At 44.1% G+C, this 24,808-nt stretch overlaps 2 protein-coding genes across 2 annotated transcripts; one reads left to right on the top strand and one right to left on the bottom strand.

The window, feature by feature from the left end:
- Positions 1-210: 210 nt before the first annotated feature.
- Positions 211-12,204, bottom strand: ctdnep1a (CTD nuclear envelope phosphatase 1a). The gene is made up of 8 exons (XM_053485284.1): positions 11,605-12,204; positions 7,974-8,040; positions 7,718-7,836; positions 7,495-7,566; positions 6,398-6,514; positions 2,763-2,874; positions 2,593-2,677; positions 211-1,585 (listed from the first exon to the last, which is right to left on the bottom strand). Exons 1-8 carry the CDS (start codon positions 11,707-11,709, stop codon positions 1,525-1,527), a joined length of 738 nt encoding a protein of 245 aa, XP_053341259.1. The 5' UTR covers positions 11,710-12,204; the 3' UTR covers positions 211-1,524.
- Positions 12,205-16,030: 3,826 nt separating this feature from the next.
- On the top strand, positions 16,031-24,594 carry senp3a (SUMO specific peptidase 3a). Its single transcript, XM_053485282.1, has 10 exons — positions 16,031-16,180; positions 16,266-16,406; positions 16,527-16,638; positions 16,776-16,923; positions 22,413-22,460; positions 22,713-22,790; positions 22,897-23,034; positions 23,747-23,830; positions 23,931-23,981; positions 24,085-24,594. The coding sequence occupies exons 2-10, from the start codon at positions 16,307-16,309 to the stop codon at positions 24,193-24,195; spliced, it is 870 nt and encodes a 289-aa protein (XP_053341257.1). The 5' UTR covers positions 16,031-16,180; positions 16,266-16,306; the 3' UTR covers positions 24,196-24,594.
- Positions 24,595-24,808: the final 214 nt, after the last annotated feature.

Genomic DNA, 24,808 nt, shown 5'->3' with positions numbered 1-24,808 from the left:
GAAACAAGTCGTCCTCAGGTGTAGGGGTGTGTGTGTGTGTGTGTTTGTGTGTGTGTATACAGGTAAAAAAAAAAAAAAAAAAAAACGTATAGGAAAAAAAAAAAAAAAAGCTGACAATAGTGGATTAAAGCGAAAACGTTTAAAAGAAATATGAATCACGTCACTGTTCAGTTCATCACTTTTCTCTCATCATGACACCATCACAATAAGTCACGCTGACAAGAGTTTTATTGGAAATAACACACAGACCTGAGGACGTGTGCACTCACTTACTCATTCACACCTGCATGTGTATATACACACTCACTCTCTCTCACACATACACACGCGCGCACACACACACCTTATGCTTTTCTATTGTTCAAATAGGCAAAGGGCAGGTCAAGTATGGTATACATGAGAGAGAGAGAGAGAGAGAGAGAGAGAGAGAGATGAGGAAAGAAAACAATAAGCATGAGAGGGTCAATCAAATCTATCCCTGGTACAAAAAGAAAATTAAGCAGACGATAAGTGCGCATCGTGTGTTTTAGACTCCACACGTAATCCAAATACTTTCAGTTGTGGGCATGTCCCGATGCTGTATTGCTCCGCCTCCATCATCTGCATCCAGGATTTAAACATTAAATAAGAAGAAATAATGATGAAGTTGAGTGTAATGTCTTGGAATGAGGTCTGTTTTCTCACACACTGCTGCTGTGCAGGTATGTGTTTCTCAGAGTCTCGTCGCAGCTCAACCCCAAATCCCCCACCAACACACACACTGACATACAGGAGAGGAAACTAACGAGAGGGAGAAAGGAGGGAGAGAGACAGAGTGCTGTAAGGTTGGTATTAACGTCACGTCCTGCTTCCAGAATACTGAACACCGAGTCGCTGGACTTCCTGCTGCACTCCTAACCCTGCTCACTACACACCGCCTGCCGAGAACACCAGGGGGCGTCGCTGCTCCATAGCACACTGGGATAGCCCACAATGCACCACTGTAGCGTCCCAACATCAGCTTGTAGAGAATACCCATAATGCAGTGCTGCATGTGTAGTAAACAGAAAGTAGCGCAACACTTCAGACAGGAAATGTCATTTTATATAACTAAAGAAACAGAGAGAGAGAGAGAGAGAGAGAGAGAAAGAGAAAATGAACAAGAAAGAATGAAGAAAGAAAGGGATAAGTGATACAATTCAGAAAAAAGAGGAAGAGAAGAAATATCTGTCCGGTCCAAATTATCCAATCATTTACTCTTTAGAAAGGAGAACAAGATTGATAAACTAAAGGAGAAGTGTAAAAATCCCTCCATCCGTCACAGACACACTCAGCTGTAGGGCAGGATCCACACGGGACAAAGACAACCAGGGTAGAGTGCAACACCTGTCTCTCTGCTCCAGTCCAATGTGTGTGTATGTATGCGTGTCTCCTCTCTTTCTCTTTCTCTCTCTCCAGTCTGATTGTTGGAGGTTGATGACTCACAGGTCACCTGACAGAGACGAACAGTTCCAGCAGTGGAGAGTTTAACAGGATTTTAAAACATCACCAGAGACGATGCTGATGAAGATTACGGCTGAGAACCGAGCGAACATCGGAGGTAAACCTAGAGAGAGAGAGAGAGAGAGAGAGAGAGAGAGGTAGGTGATGGCTCAGCCAGCCAATCAGAAATCTTATACAGTGGAACATCGGATTACGAGCATAATTTCGTTCCAGAAGCGGGCTCGTACCCCAAAACACTCGTAAACCAAATATAAATTACCCATAAGAAATAATGGAAACACAAATAATTCGTTCTACAGCCCAAAAAATAAATACATAAAAATAACTAATATAAAATATAAAGTAAAAATAAAACAAATTAACCTGCACTTTACCTTTTAAAAAAAAGTTTTAAAAAATCCCAACAGATAAGGTTTTCCGTTTGTGCACGCAGGCGCTGTGTGTGCAGAGGGTGTTCGTCTGTATCTGTGTGTGAAGCCGAGAGGAGGAGGGAGTGGAAGGGGGGCTGTAAAGGCGAATGTGCGTGTGTTGTGCGTGCACACAACACACATTAACGGAGAGATTGTTTTATCAGAAAAATTAGCAAGGAACATCGCTAGTCACACTCGCAGAATCACGAGCTTTTATTTGAAGCTTATGTAGATAATATTACCAGGATAGCATTTTTCACCTCAGAAATATTGCCAAGATAAGAAATATACTGTCACTAAATGATGCAGAAAAACTAGTTCATGCTTTTATCACCTCTAAGTTGGACTATTGTAACGCTTTACTGTCTGGTTGTTCAACTAGGTGCATAAACAAGCTTCAGTTAGTCCAGAATGTCCTATCTTATCCACACTTCATTGGCTCCCTGTGAAATTTCACATCCATTTTAAAACACTACTCTTGACATATAAAGCATTAAATGCTCTCGCGCCGCAGTATCTGAGTGACCTGCTAGGGTCAGGGTCACTTATTGGTGTGTGAGCTGTGGGGCTCTCCGAAATTGTTCTGATCCGCAAGGTATAGGCAAGTACACAAATGGAAGCACTTGTTCTGTCAGATGTGGTACTGGAGTCTCCTGAGAGAATGTGTGTCCAAGTAGTGATGCATGATGGGATACGGTACCTCAGTGCATCCAGCATGGGCAGCAGGTTCAGGAGCGCCGTGTCACTCGGGTCACTAAACCACGACTTTATAGGTATTGCATTATCTGTGCAGAGAAAACACACTCAGTTAAACACACACACAAAGAAACAGAAAGGACATGCTGTGTGTGTGTGTGTGGGTGTGTGTACCTGGATGACTGCGATATGCTCCAGGTGAGTTATCCAGGATGACTATACTTGATAGGTCGCTGTGAACTACTGACAAATCCTTGATATAACTGCCCAAATCCAGCGTACAGTGCTGTGGAAGCGCATACACACACACACATTTACATATACTCAACAATAGGGCTAAAACGATTCCTCGAGTAATTTGATTACAAAAAATGAGCGAGGAAAAATCTTCTGCCTCAAAGCTTCTTTTAATTAATTTTAAAAGCTACCCCTTTAAGTAAAATTAAAACTGCTTGGGAGAAAGATTTACATCTCTCACTGTCAGGTGACACTTGGAATTCAATTCTTAAACTTGTCAACTCAACCACCTTATGTGCCGCCACTCTTTATTACAGTTTAAAGTTGTACACAGGGCTCATTTCTCCAAACTTAAACTTTCCCGTTTTTACCCAGACATTGATCCCTTGTTGTGAGAAATGTAAAAGTGGAGTGGCGTCTCTTATTCATATGTACTGGACATGCCCGAATTTGGAAAAATTCTGGAGGGATGTTTTTGTCGTATATATTGAAATGCAACCTTGAACCAGACCCTCTGATCGCTCTTTTTGGTATCACTGGAGAAGAAAGCAAGCGTCTAACTCCAGCTAAACAGCGTTTGTTATCTTTTGCGACACTCCTGGCCAGGCGTTCTCTTTTATTCAAATGGAAGGATGCCACGTCACCCACTCACGCCCAGTGGCTCAGAGATATTATGTCTTCTCTGTCCCTGGAGAAGATCCACTACTCAATCCGTTATTCAGACTTAAAATTCCAACAGGTGTGGGGGCCCGAGTTCGCTTTTTTCATATACATTTATAGTTTGATTCCCTTTTTATTTAATCGTTTGTTTGTTTGTTTTCTTTTTTCTTTTTGTTGTTGTTGTATGCAAAACTAAAAAACTTCCAGCTCCAGGTTCTTTTTTCTTTTTTGTTACGCCTGGCGTCTAGCCTTTCCTTATACTTGTAATGCTGGCTTGGAGCTAGGGAGGGGTGGGGTGGGTGCTATAGGGATTTATAAGGAGGATTTAAAATTCCGTATTGAAACATTGTCTACCCTGTAATATCCCTGTTTTAAAATCAATAAAAATATTGTTGAAAGGAATCAATTTTAAAAGCTTGTGTTATGCTTTTGCGCAATTATGCCCCCTGCCACCAAATAGTAAAAAAGCATTTTTATAAATAGATTAGCCTTAGGTAAAGGAGCAGATCTGGGGGACTCATGGACGTAGAGTATTATGGTGAACTGGTATGTTTAGATGCTGTCTTCCTCACTCTCATTGATCACTCAGGTTTGTTGACAGTGAAGTGATTGGTTGCTTTACACCCCAGTTCCCCCTCATGTCTGTGTTTCCTTCTGGTTCTCCCCTTTAGTTATGATGTTATAGTATGTCTGAGTCCCTGCTTGCACTGCACTAAATATACATTCACCTTATACACTTACCTAAAGGATTATTAGAAACACCACACTAATACGGTGTTTGATCTACTTTCACCTTCAGAACTGCCTTAATTCTACGTGGCATTGATTCAACAAGGTGCTAAAAGCATTATTTAGAAATGTTGGCCCATATTGATAGGATAGCATCTTGCAGTTGATGGAGATTTGTGGGATGCACATCCAGGGCACGAAGCTCTCGTTCCACCACATCCCAAAGATGCTCTATTGGGTTTAGATCTGGTGACTGTGGGGGCCATTTTAGTACATTGAACTCATTGTCATGTTTAAGAAACCAATTTGAAATGATTCGAGCTTTGTGACATGGTGCATTATCCTGCTGGAAGTAGCCATCAGAGGATGGGTACATGGTGGTCATAAAGGGATGGACATGGTCAGAAACAATGCTCAGGTAGCCCGTGGTATTTAAACGATGCCCAATTGGCACTAAGGGGCCTAAAGTGTGCCAAGAAAACATCCCCCACCACACCATTACACCACCACCACCAGCCTGCACAGTGGTAACAAGGCATGATGGATCCATGTTCTCATTCTGTTTAACCCAAATTCTGACTCCACCATTGGAATGTCTCAACAGAAATCAAGACTCATCAGACCAGGCAACATTTTTCCAGTCTTCAACTGTCCAATTTTGGTGAGCTCGTGCAAATTGTAGCCTCTTTTTCCTATTTGTAGTGGAGATGAGTGGTACCCGGTGGGGTCTTCTGCTGTTGTAGCCCATCCGCCTCAAGGTTGTGCGTGTTGTGGCTTCACAAATGCTTTGCTGCATACCTCGGTTGTAACGAGTGGTTATTTCAGTCAAAGTTGCTCTTCTATCAGCTTGAATCAGTCGGCCCATTCTCCTCTGACCTCTAGCATCAATCCCCGATTAAAACCCGATCCCCGGGTGATGCTGTTACCTCTCACAGCCAGAGATCTAGAGAGAGCTAATTGGCCGAGCTCTCTCAGAGGGGAGGGATGAGAGGTACTTTGTGCTCCCACATTAATTACGGCTCTACAGCCAATCAGGGGCGTCTTTTTTTCCCATTCTGACATTCAGTTTGGAGTTCAGGAGATTGTCTTAACCAGGACCACACCCCTAAATTGTAGCAACTGCCATGTGACTGGTTGATTGGATAATTGCATTAATGAGAAATTGAACAGGTGTTCCTAATAATCCTTTAGGTGAGTGGACATTATGTCACTGTGACCATACCTAAACTTTATCTCTTGCCTTCTCACTCTCCCTCTCTCTGTAGACCTACACATGTCTCTCCTGAGCTGCCTGTGATCCAGACTGCCTCTGCCCTCTGGACCTTTCTGACTCGTGCTGGTTGAAGATCTCGTCACATAGATGCCCTGTGTGGTCTGTTTGGGATACGTGTGGTGACTGGGGAGGGTTCCACTTTACCATGAAGACGGTCCTGTCCTGCAGACAGCTGTTCTCTAAGGACTCTCAGTCACTCGATAGTTCAGGACTATAGTTTCCTAGAGTTTACCCGAGTCTCCAATAACGAACTGGACTCCATATGAACTTCTCCACATCTCCTGTTATACTGAACTTCCAGCCTCCTAACACACAGTATGAGTGCAGATCAATCCCTGCTATCTGTTATCACCCAGATGAGGATGGGTTCCCTGTTGAGTCTGGTTCCTCTTAAGGTTTCTTCCTATTACCATCTTAGGGAGTTTTTCCCCCTAAGCACCGTCACCCTCGGCTTGTTCATTAGGGACGATCTGATCATTATGATTCATAAATGTTCACACTGCCATAATTTTCTTTTGATTGTGTAAAGCTGCTTAGCAACAATTGTTAAGAGCTATACAAATAAAATGTAATTGAAATAAAATAATACTCTTTAACACATGCGTATTGACACACACTCGTTATTAAGAGCTCTCGTAAAGGTGTAACTCACTAGTTACCAATTACTCAGTTATAAGAACAGAAACAGCCCAGGTGTGTTAAGTGGTCAGCATTAGCACTGACTCAGAGTTAATGAGCCACTAACGAGGAACAGCCCTGTGGCACAGCTGGGGTCAGGACCGTGACAAGCTCCAAGTGTATATAAAATACAATGATGTATGAATGGTATATAACTGCACATGGGCAACAGGTGAAGCTCAGGTAATTAAGCCCCGCCCCTAGCAGTTCCCCTCCCCCGCTGAGTGGGTACCTGTCTGTAGTATCTGCGCTTTAGGATTCCTCTGTTATTGTCCAGTTTATCTGCTACAGCAGAGCCGTAAATCTCCATACTGGCTGTAAACACCACCAACTCGTACCACTGACTCACCTAAACACACACACACACACACACACACACACACAAAACTGAGAAATACAGTGTTACCGTCATCGCAACAGCTTCATAACTCCATACCATTACCTGTAATGAGCAGTGAGACGGGACACAATGAGACAGAGCAGAGAGACGAGACACAATGAAACGGGACACAGGGAGAGAGAGCAGAGAGCCGGGACACAGGGAGACAGAGCAGAGAGACGGGACACAGGGAGACAGAGCAGAGAGACGGGACACAGGGAGACAAGGGACACAGAGAGACGGGACACAGGGAGACAAGGGACACAGGGAGACAAAGGACACAGGGAGACAAAGGACACAGGGAGACAAAGGACACAGGGAGACAGAGCAGAGAGACGGGACACAGGGAGAAAGAGCAGAGAGACGGGACACAGGGAGAAAGAGCAGAGAGACGGGACACAGGGAGAAAGAGCAGAGAGACGGGACACAGGGAGAAAGAGCAGAGAGACGGGACACAGGGAGAAAGAGCAGAGAGACGGGACACAGGGAGAAAGAGCAGAGAGACGGGACACAGGGAGAAAGAGCAGAGAGACGGGACACAGGGAGAAAGAGCAGAGAGACAGGACACAGGGAGACAGAAGACACAGGGTGACAGAGGACAGAGACTGGACACAGGGTGACAGAGGACAGAGACTGGACACAGGGTGACAGAGGACAGAGACTGGACACAGGGTGACAGAGGACAGAGACTGGACACAGGGTGACAGAGGACAGAGACTGGACACAGGGTGACAGAGGACAGAGACTGGACACAGGGTGACAGAGCAAGGAGCCAGGAGACAGAGCAAGGAGCCGGGACACAGGGAGACAGAGCAGAGAGACGGGAAACAGAGCAAAGATACGGGATACAGGGAGCGAGGACAGAGCAGAGAGACAGGACACAGGGAGACGGGACAGAGCAAAGAAACGAGACACAGGGAGACAGAGTAGCATTAATTTTTCATACTTACCACTTCTAAGAAAAAGTCAACATGTGGTCTTTTATGCACAAAAAACCTCACTGGGTGTTTATCTATGACCACCTGCACACACACACAAAAAAAAAAAACATTTAAAAATCACATGAACAGTGTCCATCAGTGTGTATTTTCTATTTATGGTCCTGATCACACCTGTACAACTGAGACAGACGTGTGTGTGTGTGTGTGTGTGTGTGTGTGTGTGTGTGTGTACCTTGAGGATAAAGTCAGGTGGTGTTCCAGGTCGGACTGTAGGCCTCAGCACCCCGTCATGGTGAGAGTGAATCAGAGTCTCATCCAGATCCAGAACCAAGATCTTCCTCTTCACTGCATCTACACACACACACACACACACACACACACACACACACACAGTCAAATCAATTATCACTAGGCAGCAGACAAACAGAGTGAGAGACAGAAAATGAGAATCTCACAGCGCCCTCATGTGGATAGACAGGTACACTTACGGAGTCTGTTTCTGGATGCAGGAGAGAGGGGTAACGTGTCATAGCGCACTGTCTGGTACTGTATTATCTGCAGGCAGAGAGACAGACAGAGAGAGACAGATAGACAGAGAGACAGACACTTTAGTACACTGTTCCAGCGTAAACACTCATTTGACAGAACAATGATTATTCACTTTCTGTAGTACAGAATGTTCTGCGGTTTGACCGACATCACAGACGCACACAGACACCTCACAAAGGTGAGAGGTATAAGACTCTTGAAACAATTATCCCCCCTCACTCCAGTTGTCAGAGCATGTCAAGTGTCCTGGAAGAGACGCGTACTGCTGCTTTAAACCACACACTATACAAGTTTAAACACTGCTGCTTTAAACCACACAGGAAGCAGGAAGTGTCATGGTAATGGGACTGCTGCTCACGGCTCGGGCAGAAGTAGGGTGACATCCACAGAGCGATGTGTGTGTGTCTGCTTACGTACTTAATAACATGAACTCAAGGCCAGAAGTGAACACTCCGCTGAGTACATAGCTGTAATAGGAGCTTACCCTGACACACTTAGAGTACTCTACCTAGTACACACACACAGTGAGTGCACTGCGCAGGGTGAGCTGGGGAAACAACCAGGGTAACCTATAGCAGCAAATCACTTTAGGTCACTGATCATCAGTGTGTGTGTGTGTGTGTGCATGCAAAATATGATAAATAAAAGCCCAGTTTGTGTGAAGAAATCTTATATCTCCCTCACACACACAAAAGATCATCTCCTGAACGCAGACAACGAGACACTCGTACACACACAGCCTGTCTCAGCATGTACAGACCACAACAACTTATACTCAGTGAACAACGCTCTGTGTGTGTTTGAGTCTAGAGGTTAGACATGTGAGATTCATAAACACATACACGTGTATACACCCACTCACACACACACACACACACACACACACACACACACACACACACGAGTATATTATTGTAGGGATGCACTGGTTGTTAAATTCTGAAACCTATAATGATAACTCACCTTATATTTTATGTTGTTTGTGTTGGTGTTGTTCTTGGTGTATAGTCAACACAAACAACAACTTATCTATTTTAGTCTTTAGTCTCGGAGATGGTGAGATTATGTCATTAATTTCACCATCTCAGAGAGCACACAGATTCAGTCGTAGTGGGCAGCAGTAGTGAGTACTTACAGCAAGTATAGTGAGCAGTAGTAATGAGTATAGTAGGTACCAATAGCACGCATATGAGCAGTATTGGTGAGTATAGTGAGTATGATGAGCAGCAGTGGTGAGTACTAATAGTGAGTATTTTTAGTACGTATAGTGGGCAGTAGTAGTAGCTGTGAGTATAGTAAGTCCTAAAAGTGAGTATTTATAGGAAGTATAGTGAGCAGTAGTAATAAGTATTGTAAGTATTAATAGTGAATATGGTGAGCAGTAACAGTGAGTATAGTGAGTACTAATAGTGAGTATGATGAGCATCAGTAGTAAATATATTGGTGAGTATGGTGGACAGTAGTAGTGAGCAGCAGTAGTGAGTATAATGAGAACGAATACCTATTATGGTGGGCAGTAGTAGTGAGTATACTGGGCAGTAGTAGTGAGTGTAGTGAGTACTAATACTGAGTATGGTAAGCATTAATAGTGAGAAGCAGCAGTGAGTATAATAAGTACGAATGATGAGTATGGTGGGCAGCAGTAGTGAGTACTAATAGTAAGTATGGTGGATAGCAGTAGTGAGTACTAACAGTGAGTATGGTGGACAGTAGTAGAGTGTTCTAATAGTGAGTATGGTGGACAGCAGTAGTGAGTACTAATAGTAATTATGGTAGATAGTAGTAGTGAGTACTAATAATGAGAATGGTAAGTATTAATAGTCAGCAGCAGCAGTAAGTATAATGAGTACGATTGATGAGTATGGTGGGCAGCAGTAGTGAGTACTAATAGTGAGTATGGAGTATGCAGTAGTGAGTAAGTATAGTAAGCATTAATAGTGAGCAGCAGCAGTGACTATAATGAGTACGAATGATGAGTATGGTGGACAGTAGTAGAGAGTATAGTATGCATTAATAGTGAGCAGCAGCAGTAAGTATAATGAGTACGATTGATGAGTATGGTGGACAGTAGTAGTGAGTACTAATAGTGAGTATGGTAAGCATTAATAGTGAGCAGCAGCATTAAGTATAATGAGTACGATTAATGAGTATGGTGAACAGTAGTAGTGAGCACTAATAGTGAGTATGGTGGACAGTAGTAGTGAGTACTAATAGTGAGTATGGTAAGCATTAATAGTAAGCAGCAGCAGTGAGAATAATGAGTACGATTGATGAGTATGGTGGACAGTAGTAGTGAGTACTAATAGTGAGTTTGGTGGACAGTAGTAGTGAGTACTAATAGTGAGTATGGTGGACAGCAGTAGTGAGTACTAATAGTGAGTATGGTGGACAGCAGTAGTGAGTACTAATAGTGAGTATGGTGGACAGCAGTAGTGAGTACTAATAGTGAGTATGGTGGACAGCAGTAGTGAGTACTAATAGTGAGTATGGTGGACAGCAGTAGTGAGTACTAATAGTGAGTATGGTGGACAGCAGTAGTGAGTACTAATAGTGAGTATGGTGGACAGCAGTAGTGAGTACTAATAGTGAGTATGGTGGACAGTAGTAGTGAGTACTAATAGTGAGTATGGTGGACAGTAGTAGTGAGTACTAATAGTGAGTATGGTGGACAGCAGTAGTGAGTACTAATAGTAAGTATGGTAAGCATTAATAGTAAGCAGCAGCAGTGAGAATAATGAGTACGATTGATGAGTATGGTGGACAGCAGTAGTGAGTACTAATAGTGAGTTTGGTGGACAGCAGTAGTGAGTACTAATAGTGAGTATGGTGGACAGCAGTAGTGAGTACTAATAGTGAGTATGGTGGACAGCAGTAGTGAGTACTAATAGTGAGTATGGTGGACAGCAGTAGTGAGTACTAATAGTGAGTATGGTGGACAGCAGTAGTAAGTACTAATAGTGAGTTTGGTGGACAGCAGTAGTGAGTACTAATAGTGAGTATGGTGGACAGCAGTAGTAAGTACTAATAGTGAGTATGGTGGACAGCAGTAGTAAGTACTAATAGTGAGTATGGTGGACAGCAGTAGTGAGTACTAATAGTGAGTATGATGGACAGCAGTAGTGAGTACTAATAGTGAGTATGGTGGACAGCAGTAGTGAGTACTAATAGTGAGTATGGTGGACAGCAGTAGTAAGTACTAATAGTGAGTTTGGTGGACAGCAGTAGTGAGTACTAATAGTGAGTATGGTGGACAGCAGTAGTGAGTACTAATAGTGAGTATGGTGGACAGCAGTAGTAAGTACTAATAGTGAGTATGGTGGACAGCAGTAGTGAGTACTAATAGTGAGTATGGTGGACAGCAGTAGTGAGTACTAATAGTGAGTATGGTGGACAGCAGTAGTAAGTACTAATAGTGAGTATGGTGGACAGCAGTAGTGAGTACTAATAGTGAGTATGATGGACAGCAGTAGTGAGTACTAATAGTGAGTATGGTGGACAGCAGTAGTGAGTACTAATAGTGAGTATGGTGGACAGCAGTAGTGAGTATAGTAAACGCTGTAAGCTCCTTACCGTGCGGAGGTGTTTCCTGAGGATGTACAGGATGAAGCCCCAAATCCAGGACGCCACTCCGAGGAAAGTGCGGAGTCCGAGTAAACACTGTCGGGTCTTCAGCATGCTGGACCATAGGACACGCCGCCGCCAGCCCTGTGATTAGCACTGCCCCTGGATACAGCGCGGAGATTAGCTCCTCGAAGGACCGAGTGAAAGTGAAGTCTTTACACCGGGCTCTGTGTGTGCGCGCGCGTGTGTGTGTGCGCGCTCCTGAAGCACCGCGCCACGCACACACACTCCTGCAGCTCGGTGGCTAACACACTAGCACAGGACACACAGAGGAAGCCTGGCTCCACTGACTTGGATTAGCATGCTAGGCTAACTGCACTTGTTTTCTGTCTGCCACCTAGGAAGGCTACGCTAAGTTAGCAAGCCCTTGGACACTTCGTCCGGAGAAGCGAATAGAAAATAACTCCACCGGATGACGGAAATGTTAAACCGGTGTAAAAAAATAATAATAATCCGCTTTTTATTCCGCACAGTGTGAGTGAGAGGGAGAGCGCGCGCAGCGTTACACAGCGCTGCCGAGTGAAACATCCAGGAGCGAACTGTGAGCCGCCATTACTGTTGTTACGTCACTTCCGGGGGGGCGTTAGCACCTGCGCCCCCTAGTGCCGAGTCAGGACCGAGCGCAGCACAGCGCTACAATAAAACTCACTGCTGCGTTCAGTCACGTATTCAAATAAAACACTAATAATATCACAAATCAATAATAGCAGTAAGGCGTGTGACGTCATTATGAGCCACTTTATTAGGTACACCTGCTTGTTAATACACATCTAATCAGCCAATCACAGGGCAGCAGCTCGGTGCATTGAGGTGTGTAGACACGGTCATGATGAGCTGCTGAAGTTCAAAGTGAGCAACAGAATAGTGAAGAAGGTGATTTATGTGACTCTGAGCATGGTGTGTGAAAATGCATTGTTGACGCCAGAGGTCAGAGGTCAGAGGAAAACACCTAGACTGGTTTGAGCTGATGGAAAGGCAACAGGAACTCAAATAACATCTCGTTACACCCGAGCTTTGCTTAAGAGCATCTCTGAGCACATGACAGGGACTGACGCTCCTGCCAGGTAAGAACAGGAAACTGAGGCTACAGGTCACATGGTCTCACCAACATCAGACAATAGAAGGTTGATGAAACGTCGCTTAGTCTGATGAATCTTAAAATCATGCTGTGACACTCAGGCGGTCAGGTCAGAATTCGGTGTAAACAATATAAAACCATGGATAATCCTGCCATGTATCAGAGGTTCAGGCTGGTGGTGGTGGTAGTGTGTGATGGTACCACTTAGTACCCCAAGATACTGTTTCTTGGCACATGTTGGGCCCCTTAGTTCCACTTGAGCATAGTTTCAATGCTACAGCCCACCTGAGTATTGTAGCTGACCGTGTCCATTCCCTTATGAGCGCATGACATGTCACAAAAAACAAATCATCTCACACTGGTCTCTTGAACATGACGATGAGGCTCCATACTCACACGGCCTCCACAGTCACCTGATCTTAGTCGAATAAAGCGGCTTTGTGATGTGGAGGAACACACCTGCAGCGACTGCGTGATGACATCACAGCAATATTGAGCAAATTCTCTAAGGAATGTTTCCAGCACTGTGCTGAGTCTCTAAAAGCAAGAAAAAATGCAGGTAAAAGTTAAGGGGGTTCCTTACCTACAGTAATGAAGTGGCCGGTGCATGGATTTGTGTTCATTCACACACGCTACAAGAGGATTAGTGAGCTCAGACACTGATGTCAGGATCCTGAGGAGGTTCCAGTTCGTCCTGAGAGCTGATGGGTTCAGTAGGGCTGAGTTCAGTCAGAGCTCTGTGCAGGACACTCAGGTTTTTCCACGTTTGGTTACTTCCTCCTAGTTCCAGTGAAGGGGAACTGTAATGCTACAGAGACAGTCTACTCAATTATGATTAAAATTTGATGGAAACAGTTTTGGGAAGAACTGCATATGGGTGTGAGGGCCTGGGGTCCACATACTTTTTGTGTATACACGTATGGGATACATTCATCTTTGATGGCTTTTAATGATTGACATATAAACATTTACAATCCTTCCTTAAGCTCTCACTTCTTTTATGTTCGTGTTAAAGTTGTTCTTGTGCTGTACACACTCTCATTGGTTCATATACTGGCTATTCTCAATATTATTCATATGGAATTGTGACTTTATGACCTCAATTTAATGTTAAAAACTAAATAATTAAAGCGCCACAACACAGTACTACATAGCAGTGTTTATGCAACATGAAATAAAATGTGATTTATCCACCATGTTTTTCCACACAGTGTGTTATTGTGGAATAACAGCACTTTTCCTAGACGTGAAGTTGTACATTCTTAGAGAACAGCTACTTTTATATTTATATTTTTATATTTTAGGAGTGTATTCCTGCTGTATCTATACTTCCTTCTTGTTGTGTTATAGGTGGCGGCACAATGGCATAGTGACTTGGTGGGTTTCCTCTGGTACTCCGGACGGTTTTCCTCCCACAGTCTAAAGACATGCAGATTAAGCTAATTACCATTCTTGAATTACCCGTAGTGTGTGAATGAACATGGGAGTGTGTGTGAGTGTGTGTGCCCTGCGATGGATTCGCACCCTGTCCAGGGTGTACCACGACTCGTGCCCTAAGTCTCCAGAGAGAGGCTCCGCCCCGTGACCCTGTGTACAGGCTAAAGTGGTATAGATGATGAGTGATGATGACGATGAGTTATTAGTGATATTATGCTTGTCTTAATTGTTGTTATTATTGTGTTATTATTGTTATTGTTGTTGTTATTGTTATTATTGTTAAGTGTGCCGGCGCACACTTATTACACTTCTCCCCTAGAAATCATTGCGCAATCCATTTATTATATCCCTAAAACTTTGCAACGTTTCTCGTCCCGTCGTTTCGAGACGACCCACACGTATGTTACACCGTTCCGTGCGGCTTGCACGGGAATGGTGTGCTAAGACTTTTGGTGTGGGGCCGTCGGGCGGTGCTCCCAAAATCCCCAAAAACCGGCCCCAAAAAGTCCCATAGACTTAACATTGAGGCCGGCCTCTGCTGTGACATCACTGCCCTGACTGAATTGCATCAGAAGGCTCGACCACGCACTGGATGGTGTCCACGCTCATTAGCAGTGACCCGGCCATCACAGAGGCACACTTAAAATTTTTCCAGAAATTTTCGCTCTCTAGTTGTTGTTATTTTTGTGTTATTGATGTTATTATTGTGTTATTGTTGCTATTGTTGTGTTATTGTTATTATTGTGTTTTTGTTGTTATTATTGTTATTATTGTTATTTTTGTTATTGTTGTTGTTATTATTGTGTTTTTGTTGTAGTTGTGTTATGGTTAATATTGTTATTATTGTGTTTAAGTTCTCTGTCTTGTTTTCTACAAGACATTTTTAAATCATTCATTAAAAACAACAACTATATAATACAGGAAGTGTTTGTAATGACGTTGTTGTGACGTCATCGGTCCGCGACGGAACCTGTGGTGTTTCTGGCGTAAACAAGCGCCGAGTACCTCAATGAATGAAGCTGTAGTGTGTGTGTGTGTGTGTGTGTGTGTGTGTGTGTGTGTGTGTGTGTGTGAGTGCAGCTCCATAACACCGTGATTTATCTATAACCACAGCACTGCTGCTTAAAGTCTCAGGTACAGTGTGTGTGTGTGTGTGTGTGTGTGTGTGTGTGTGTTTTAGTGTTATAATATTTGACCCTTTCACTGTGTCATTACTGCTAAATAAAGAGCTGTGTTCAGGTGTATTTGTCATAGACAGTGATTTATCTCTCCTTGTCTGTCAGATCATTTTATTTTAACACGTCTCATTGACACAAATACATTCTGGGAATTAGTTTGAATTTTAAAGACAGACAGACAGACAGACAGACAGGTGGATTCATGCAGAACAGACACAGGAGATTAATCCACTCTGTCCTGTGATGATGATTATTTGTGTCCAGATCAGTTGTTAATCATTATGTGTGTGTGTGTGTGTGTGTGTGTCAGAGACTGGCAGGTGCAGGTCCCCTTGTGTGCGTGGACTTCGAGAGACGACGCTCTGACACACACTGGAGCGATGAGCTGACGGTGAGAGAGGTTTTAATAAACCTTAATAAACCTCCCGCGGCTCAAATTGAGCCACAGACAGCAGGGACACAGGCATGTGGCGGTGCGAGAACATGGACATGGACACAGGTGAGAGAGACACAGACGGGTCTTCCTCAGACAGGAGGAGAGATGGAGCAGTGGAAAACGCTGGACCTGTAGGCCTCAGAGTCAGGGACTCGCCCGGAGGCTCCGCCCGGGTCTGGCGTAACGGGGTCAGAGAGAGGAAGCAGACGCACCGCTGCATCAGCATTCACCACAGGTTAGCGTGGCAGTGGCGGACCTGGCGACAGCGGGCCAAGTGGGCGGGGTTTTTGGGGTACAGACGGGCCTGCGGGATAAGATGCACCCAAAGGCCGAAACATCAGCAGCTACAGAACGCGCTGACAAACGGAGACAGAGAAGGACCTGCTGCTGCACCTGGTCAGAGTGTGTGTTTGTGTGTGTGTTGTGTTGTGTTGTGTTGTGCTTGAGCTTCTCAGTTTAAACTACCCTACGCTTTTCCCAGACTTGAATGGCACAAACAGACTTCCTGTGATCAGCGAGAGCATGTACAGAGCCAACATGGAGGACAGCGAGGGGCGGAGACCTCGGGACAAACCGTCCAATGAGAAGCAGCTGAGCAGGGAGCACATCTCCTGTATACAAGGTAAGGGTGATGAACAGTAAAGAATATGGATGAAGATAATTTAGTGTGTGTCTTTTGAATCAATCGTGTGTGTTTGTGTGTGTGTCCATGCGCGTGTGTGTATCCATGCGTGTGTGTCAGCCCTCCTGGATGAGTTTCTGCAGCAGTACGGCAGTCTGATCCCCGTCCATGTGGACCAAGTGGTGAACAAACTGCAGGCCACGTTTAATGAGAGCTTCTCACATCCACACAGGTCTCACACACATCCACACACACACACACACACTCTCCTCAACTACACACCCGTCTGCTCCACACTTAGGCTGTACACACACACCTGACTGTGGAAGGCTGCAAGAGAGTGTGTGTGTGTGTGTGTGTGTGAAATAGGAAGCTGATGGTGCATCGCTTAATGGAGTCATACCAGCGCACGTCCAGCTCCAATCTGATGCCAGAGTTCCGCATAAATTATAAACGCCACGTTCTCACCATGGATGACCTGAGCACACTGTACGGCCAGAACTGGCTCAATGACCAGGTGGGTCACCTTCATCATCATCATTATCATCACAGTCACGATCATCACTTTCATCATCATCATCATCATCACAAATCAAAGTCATCATCATCACAAATCAAAGTCACCATCATCACCTTCATCATCATCATTATCATCACAGTCACCATCATCATCATTATCATCACAGTCATGATCATCACTTTCATCATCATCATCATTATCATCACAGTCACCATCATCATCATTATCATCACAGTCATGATCATCACTTTCATCATCATCATCATCATCATCACAAATCAAAGTCACCATCATCACCTTCATCATCACCATCATCACCATCATCATCATCACAGTCACTCATCACCTTTATTATCACCTTCATCACAGTTACTCTCGTCACCACCATCATCACAGTCACGATCATCACTTTCATCATCATCATCATAAATATAAATCACCATAATCACCTTCATCATCACCTTCATCATAACAGTCACTCATCACCTTTATCATCACCTCCATCACAGTCACTATTACCATCATCATCCCAGTCACTTATCACCTTCAACACCATCATCACCTCCATCATCACCTCCATCATCACCTCCATCACAGTCACTATTACCATCATCATCCCAGTCACTTATCACCTTCAACACCATCATCACAGTCACTATCATCACCTTCATCATCACCTTCATCACAGCCACTCTTATCACCATCATCATCACAGTCACTCATCAGCATCATCATTACCATCATCACAGTCACTCTCATCACCATCATCATCACAGTCAGTCATCACCTTCATCACAGTCACTCTCATCACCATCATCATCACAGTCATTCATTACCTTCATCACCATCATCATTGTCACTATCATCACCTTCATCATCACCTTCATCACAGTCACTGTCATCACCATCATCATCATTGTCACTCATCACCTTCATCATCACCATCATCACAGTCACTATCACCTCCATCATCAACTTAATCACACCATCATCACAGTCAGTATCATCACCATCAACTTCATCATCTAAGTCACTATCATCACTTTCATCATCATCATCACAAATCAAAGTCACTATCATCAGGTGAACCTTTTCTACTGTAAGGTGCTTCAGGATCTTCGCAGGGTTGGCCTCTGTCTACTGGAGCTGGCACAATCTCCAGGTGCCTCAGAATGGGTAGCAAAAGAAAGAACAGGTGGAAAAGATTTAGCGTAGTTGCCATTCATTATTATAGCAGCACTTGATAAGGGTGTACATTTACATATTCTGGAGTATGAGGTTATGGGATAAATTATGTGTCTTCCAGGTTAAAGAGATGTCTTGAGTCTACTTTTAAACTGGGAGACTGTGTCTGAGCCCCTAACATTATCAGGAAGGCTATTCCAAAGCTTAGGAGATAAATATAAAAACGCATTACAGTAGTCCGGTTTGGAGATCATGAATGCATGAACCAGCTTTTTTGCATTAGATATCGATGGAATGTGCTTAAGCTTGGCAATATTTCTAAGGTGGAAAAAGGCTGTTTTTGTAATATTGGAAATATAATTTTCAAGGGGCAAGTTGCTGTCTAATATCACGCCCAGGTCTTTCACTGTCGAGCTAGTAGTAACAGTACATCATTTTAAACGCAAGCTGAATTGTGAGAGCTGTTGTGTACTGATTTTTGGGCCAATAAATAATATCGCTGTCTCATTTAAATTAAGTAACAGAAAATTATCGGTTATCCAATCTTTTATCTTGGAAACACTTAGTTAATCTGGACAACTTGGGTATTTCGTCTGGTTTTGTTGAGATGTATAACTGGGTATCAGCAGCATAACAATGAAAACTAATCCCATGTCTTCTAATGATGCTACCCAAAGGAAAGCATGTATATTGAAAACAGCTTTTTCTTCTTTGTCTTTCGGCTGTTCCCTCTCAGAGGTCGCCACAGCGAATCATCTGCCTCCATCTAACCCTATCCTCTGCATCCTCTTCTCTCACACCAACTAACTTCATGTCCTCTCTCACCGCATCCATAAATCTCCTCTTTGGTCTTCCTCTAGACCTCCTGCCTGGCAGTTCCAACCTCAGCATCCTTCTACCGATATATTCACAATCTCTCCTCTGAACATGCCCAAACCACCTCAATCTGGCCTCTCTGACTTTATCTCCAAAACATCTAACGTGGGCTGTCCCTCTGATAAACTCATTCTTAATCCTATCCATCCTTGTCACTCCCAAGGAGAACCTCAACATCATCAGCTCTGCTACCTCCAACTCTGCCTCCTGTCTTTTCTTCAGCGCCACTGTCTCTAAGCCGTAGAGCATCGCTGGACTCACCACTGTCCTGTACACCTTTCCTTTCATTCTCGCTGATACTCTTTTATCGCACAACACACCTGACACTTTTCTCCACTTATTCCAACCTCCCTGTACCCGCCTCTTCACCTCCTTTCCACACTCTCTGTTGCTCTGGACCGTTGACCCCAAGTACTTAAAATCCTGCACCTTCTTTACCTCTGCTCCCTGTAGCCTCACCGATCCTCCTGGGTCACTCTCATTTACACACATGTATTCCGTCTTGCTGCGGCTAACCTTCATTCCTCTGCTTTCCAGAGCATACCTCCACCTCTCCAAATTTTCCTCCACCTGTTCCCTGCTCTCGCTACAGAGCACAATGTCATCTGCAAACATCATAGTCCATGGGGACTCCTGTCTTACCTCATCTGTCATCCTGTCCATCACCAGAGCAAACAAAAGGGGGCTTAGAGCTGATCCTTGATGCAGACCCACCTCCACCTTAAACTCTTCTGTCACACCTACAGCACATCTTACCACTGTCTTACAGCTCTCATACATGTCCTGCACCACTCTAACATACTTCTCTGCCACTCCAGACTTCCTCATACAATACCACAGCTCCTCTCTTGGCACCCTGTCATACGCTTTCTCTAAATCTAAAAAGACACAATGCAACTCCCTGTTACCTTCTCTGTACTTCTCCGCCAGCATCCTCAAAGCAAATACTGCATCTGATATACTCTTTCTAGGCATAAAACCATATTGCTGCTCACAAATGCTCACCTCTGCCCCTAACCTAGCTGGCTCATTAGCTTTATACCTCTATAATTGCCACAGCTTTGCACATCTCCCTTGTTCTTAAAAATTGGCACCAATTCACTTCTCCTCCATTCCTCTGGAATCCTCTCACTCTCCAAGATCTTGTTAAACAAACTTGTCAAAAACTCTACTGCCACCTCTCCTAAGCACTTCCATACCTCCACAGGTATGTCATCAGGACCAACAGCCTTTCCACTCTTCATCCTCTTCAACGCCCTTCTCACCTCACTTTTACCAATATTTGCTACTTCCTGTTCCACAACAGTCACCTCTTCTACTCTTTGTTCTCTTTCGTTTTCCTCATTCATCAACTCCTTAAAGTACTCCTTCCATCTTCCCATCACCCTCCTGGCATCTGTCAGTACATTTCCATCTCTATCTTTAATCACTCTAACCTGCTGCACATCCTTCCCATCTCTATCTCTCTGCCTTGCCAACCTGTACAGATCCCCCTCTTCCTCCTTACTGTCTAGCCTAGCATACAAGTCCTCATATGCTCTTTGTTTGGCCTTTGCCACCTCTACCTTCACCTTACTCTGCATCTCCCTGTACTCCCGTCTACTCTCTTCAGTCCTCTCAGTGTCCCACTTCTTCTTAGCTAGCCTCTTTCCCTGTATACACTCCTGGACTTCCTCATTCCACCACCAACTCCTTGTCCACTTTCCCCTTACCTGATGATACACCAAGTACCCTCCTACCTGTCTTCCTGATCACATTGGCTGTAGTTGTCCAGTCAACTGAAAGCACCTCCTGACCACCCATAGCCTGTCTCAACTCCTCCCTAAAGACTTCACAACATTCTTCCTTTCTCAGCTTCCACCACTTTGTCCTCTGCTCTGCCTTTGTCCTCTTCGCCTTCCTCACCACCAGGGTTATTTTACACACGACCATTCTGTGTTGTCTGTGTTATGTATATTGAAAACAGCAGAGGTCCTAAAACTGACCCTTTTGGAACCCCATATTTTACTGGCATTACACCGGAGAATTCTCTGTTTAGATCTACAAAATGGTATCGATCAGACAGGTAGGGTCTAAACCATTTTAATGCCTGAATATTTACAGTATGTGATTTTGTAAGCAATCTGTGAGAATATTATGATCTATAGTGTCGAATGCAGCACTAAGATCAAGTAAAACGAGTATTGAGATGCAGCTTTGGTCATAAGATAAAAACAAGTCATTTGTGATTTTAACTAGTGCAGGCGCATATTTAGATACACAACCGGCATGATGTGTAGGAGGAGTAGTAACAGAGACAATCGGCGTGAAAAACGTATGCAAACTTGTGGTAGCCGGGCTAAAGGGCTAGCGATGCTAATGTGATAGTCGGCTAGAAGCGGTTGTGCTGGAAATAAAAAGCTTTTTAAGTGAGTATGTTATAAAAATACTTACATTTACATTTACATTTAGGCATTTGGCAGACGCTCTTATCCAGAGCGACTTACAAAAAGTGCTTTAATGTTTACAACATTGGATACATACTTACACTGGGTTAACTAGGTTAATAACTAAGTACCATTAGTCCAACACAACTGAGAAGAGTTTTTTTTTTTTCTTCTTCTTCCGGGGGGGAGGGGGGTTAGTCCAAGTACTGGAGAAACAGATGCGTCTTGAGTCGTCGTTTAAAGATAGTCAAAGTCTCTGATGTACGGACATCTAGAGGAAGTTCATTCCACCATCTAGGTGCCAGAACAGAAAAGAGCCTGGATGAATGCCGCCCTCGATCCCTGAGAGATGGTGGGATGAGGCGAGCAGTGCTGGAGGATCGGAGGGAACGTGGTGCAGTGCGTGGTGTAATTAGCGCAGAGAGGTAAGTGGGTGCTGGGCCATTTTTGGCTTTGTAGGCAAGCATCAGTGTTTTGAATTTGATGCGGGCAGCTACAGGAAGCCAGTGCAGGGAGCGGAGGAGTGGGGTGGTGTGGGAGAACTTGGGAAGATACTTACACATGTTATGTGTTCAAGGACAAAAAGTTAAAATATAAGGCTGGATCTTGATAAAAAATTGAGAATTTTAAATCATTCTGATGGAGCTTGAAAAAAATACGCCTGCACTCAACACAAATAACACTAAAACTTGTGTTTTGTATTTTTTTCTATCATATCATCACAGTCACTATTACCTTCATCATCACCATCATCACAGTCACTATCAACACCTTCATCATCATCATTATCATAACCTTCATCATAACCTTCATCATCCCCATCAGCACAGCCATTATCATCACCTTCATCATGGTCATTCTCATCACAATCACTATCATCTTCATCATCACCATCATCAGTCACTGTCATCACCTTCATCATCATCAGGCTCATCATTACCATCATCATCACATATACAAGTCTATATTAAGAGTGTGTGTGTGTGTGTGTTTCTTCAGGTGATGAACATGTATGGGGATTTGGTGATGGATGCCGTACCTGATCAGGTTGGCACTGATTACTGACCTTCTCCTTACACACTGTTCTTTACTGAGGTGGTGTTTAACATCTCACACACCACAGACACGAGTACAGTTCAGTGTAGTGCCCCCTGGTGGTTACCTCTCACAGTCACACTCAACACTCCCTGTGACCCTGTGCTCCAAACTCCTGTTAACTAACCCCTCTCTCTCTGTCTCTGTCTCTCTCTGTCTCTGTCTCTCTCTCTCTCTGTCTCTGTCTCTGTCTCTCTCATCTAGGTTTACTTTTTCAACAGTTTCTTTTATGACAAGTTGAGGAAAAAAGGATACGATGGTGTGAAGCGGTGGACAAAAAACGTCAGTACTTTGTGTGTGTGTGTGTGTTAAACACTGTCTTACTCAGTTATGCAGGGTGTTGATGTTATCAATCTGTGTGTGTGTGTGTGTGTGTGTGTGTGTGTAGGTGGATATTTTCCAGAAAAAGGTCCTGCTCATTCCCATCCATCTGGAGGTGCACTGGTCTCTGCTGTGTGTGAACGTTCCTCAGCGCACCATCACCTACTTCGACTCCCAGAGGACCCTGAACCGCCGCTGTGCAAAGGTGTGTGTGTGCTCTCTACTCACTATACCCTACTCACTATACCCTACTCACTATACCCTACACCCCACTCACTACACCCTAATCACTACACCCTTCTCACTACTCACTACAGCTTACTCACTACACACTTGTCACTATACCCTACTCACTACTCACTACACCCTTCTCACTACTTACTATACTCTACTCACTTCTCCCTACACCCTACTCACTACACCCTAATCACTACACCTTACTCCTACACACTTCACACTACACCCTACTCACTACTGACTATACCCTACTTACTACTCACTATACCCTACTCACTACTCACTATACCCTACTCACTATACCTTACTCACTACAAACTACTCACTACACACTACTCACTACACCCTACTCACTACACACTACTCACTATACCTTACTCACTACACCCTACTCACTACTCACTACACCCTACTCACTACACCCTACTCACTACACCCTACTCACTACTCACTATACCCTACTCACTACTCACTACACCCTACTCACTACACCCTACTCACTACACCTTACTCACTACACCCTACTCACTACACCCTACACCCTACTCACATTACCCTACTCACTATACCCTACACCCTACTCACTACACCCTACACCCATCTCCCTTTACCTTGCTCCCCGTGGGAACTATATATATGTGTGTGTGTGTGTGTGTGTGTGTGTGTGTGTGTGTGTGCAGCACATGGCCGTGTATCTCCGTGTCGAGGCGAAGAAGAGAGAGCAGAGGGAGTTCTACACGGGGTGGAGAGCGTTCTTTAAAATGGTGAGGGTATATAAACATGCCTGTGCTGTGCTTCAAAGAGTGTGTGTGTGTGTGTGTGTGTTTGATCTTTATTTCTGTGTGTGTGTGTGTGTGCGTGTAGAATATAGCAAGGCAGAATAATGACAGTGACTGTGGAGCATTTGTCCTGCAGGTCAGTCCCACCTGCACACACACACACACACACACACACACACACACACACACACACACACAGTTACTGTGTAGTTAAGGTTGTTCCTCTGCCTGTCCCTCAGTACTGTAAGAGTTTGGCGCTGGAGAAGCCGTTCACGTTCACGCAGAGGGACATGCCCAGACTACGCCGAGAAATGTACAAGGAGCTCTGTCACTGTAAACTCACACTCTGACACACACACACACACACACACATCCTTCAACATTCCCTCTCCAACACCTCCAAAGTGGCACAGATAGACAGAGAGAGAGTGAGACAGCTCGTCCTGCAGTGAGACATGCCGTTCCTCCTGTTCACTCTGAGTTCATGTTGTTAAATTTGCTGAAATTAATTGGTTTAATCTCCACGTCGGGTAACGAGGTGTTTTTTCATAAACTGAAACTGTGACTCGTGCCTGACTTTTCCTTTAGTTCATGTGTTTTGTAAGTTTCTTTAGCGTTTTAATTTTCTGCACGGTTGTTTGTTTGTTTGTTTGTTTGTTTTTTTGTTAAAGTGGTTGTGTGGTTTGAGTTCACACTCGCTGTAAATGAAACTGTTTTATATGATTCCTGTTGTGTACATTAACATGTTAATAAAGATTAAGATTAAAAAAGAAAGACTACAGCTTCATTCGTCCCTTACTGCATGCTTACACACACACACACACACACACACACACACATACATGTAGGAGACACATTGCATTACAGACAAATGTGCACTATGTAGAGAGTTTATTGTGAGAAAAAGTGGAATGAAAATCTCTACTAATGTTTGCTTTAAACATTTTACACAGCAGGTGGCGT

This window comes from Clarias gariepinus, chromosome 24 (assembly GCF_024256425.1).
Source record: "Clarias gariepinus isolate MV-2021 ecotype Netherlands chromosome 24, CGAR_prim_01v2, whole genome shotgun sequence".
In the NCBI taxonomy this organism is placed as follows: Eukaryota; Metazoa; Chordata; class Actinopteri; order Siluriformes; family Clariidae; genus Clarias; species Clarias gariepinus.
Note: the sequence above shows the minus strand (reverse complement) of the source record. Positions and strands in the feature narration are given on the sequence as shown.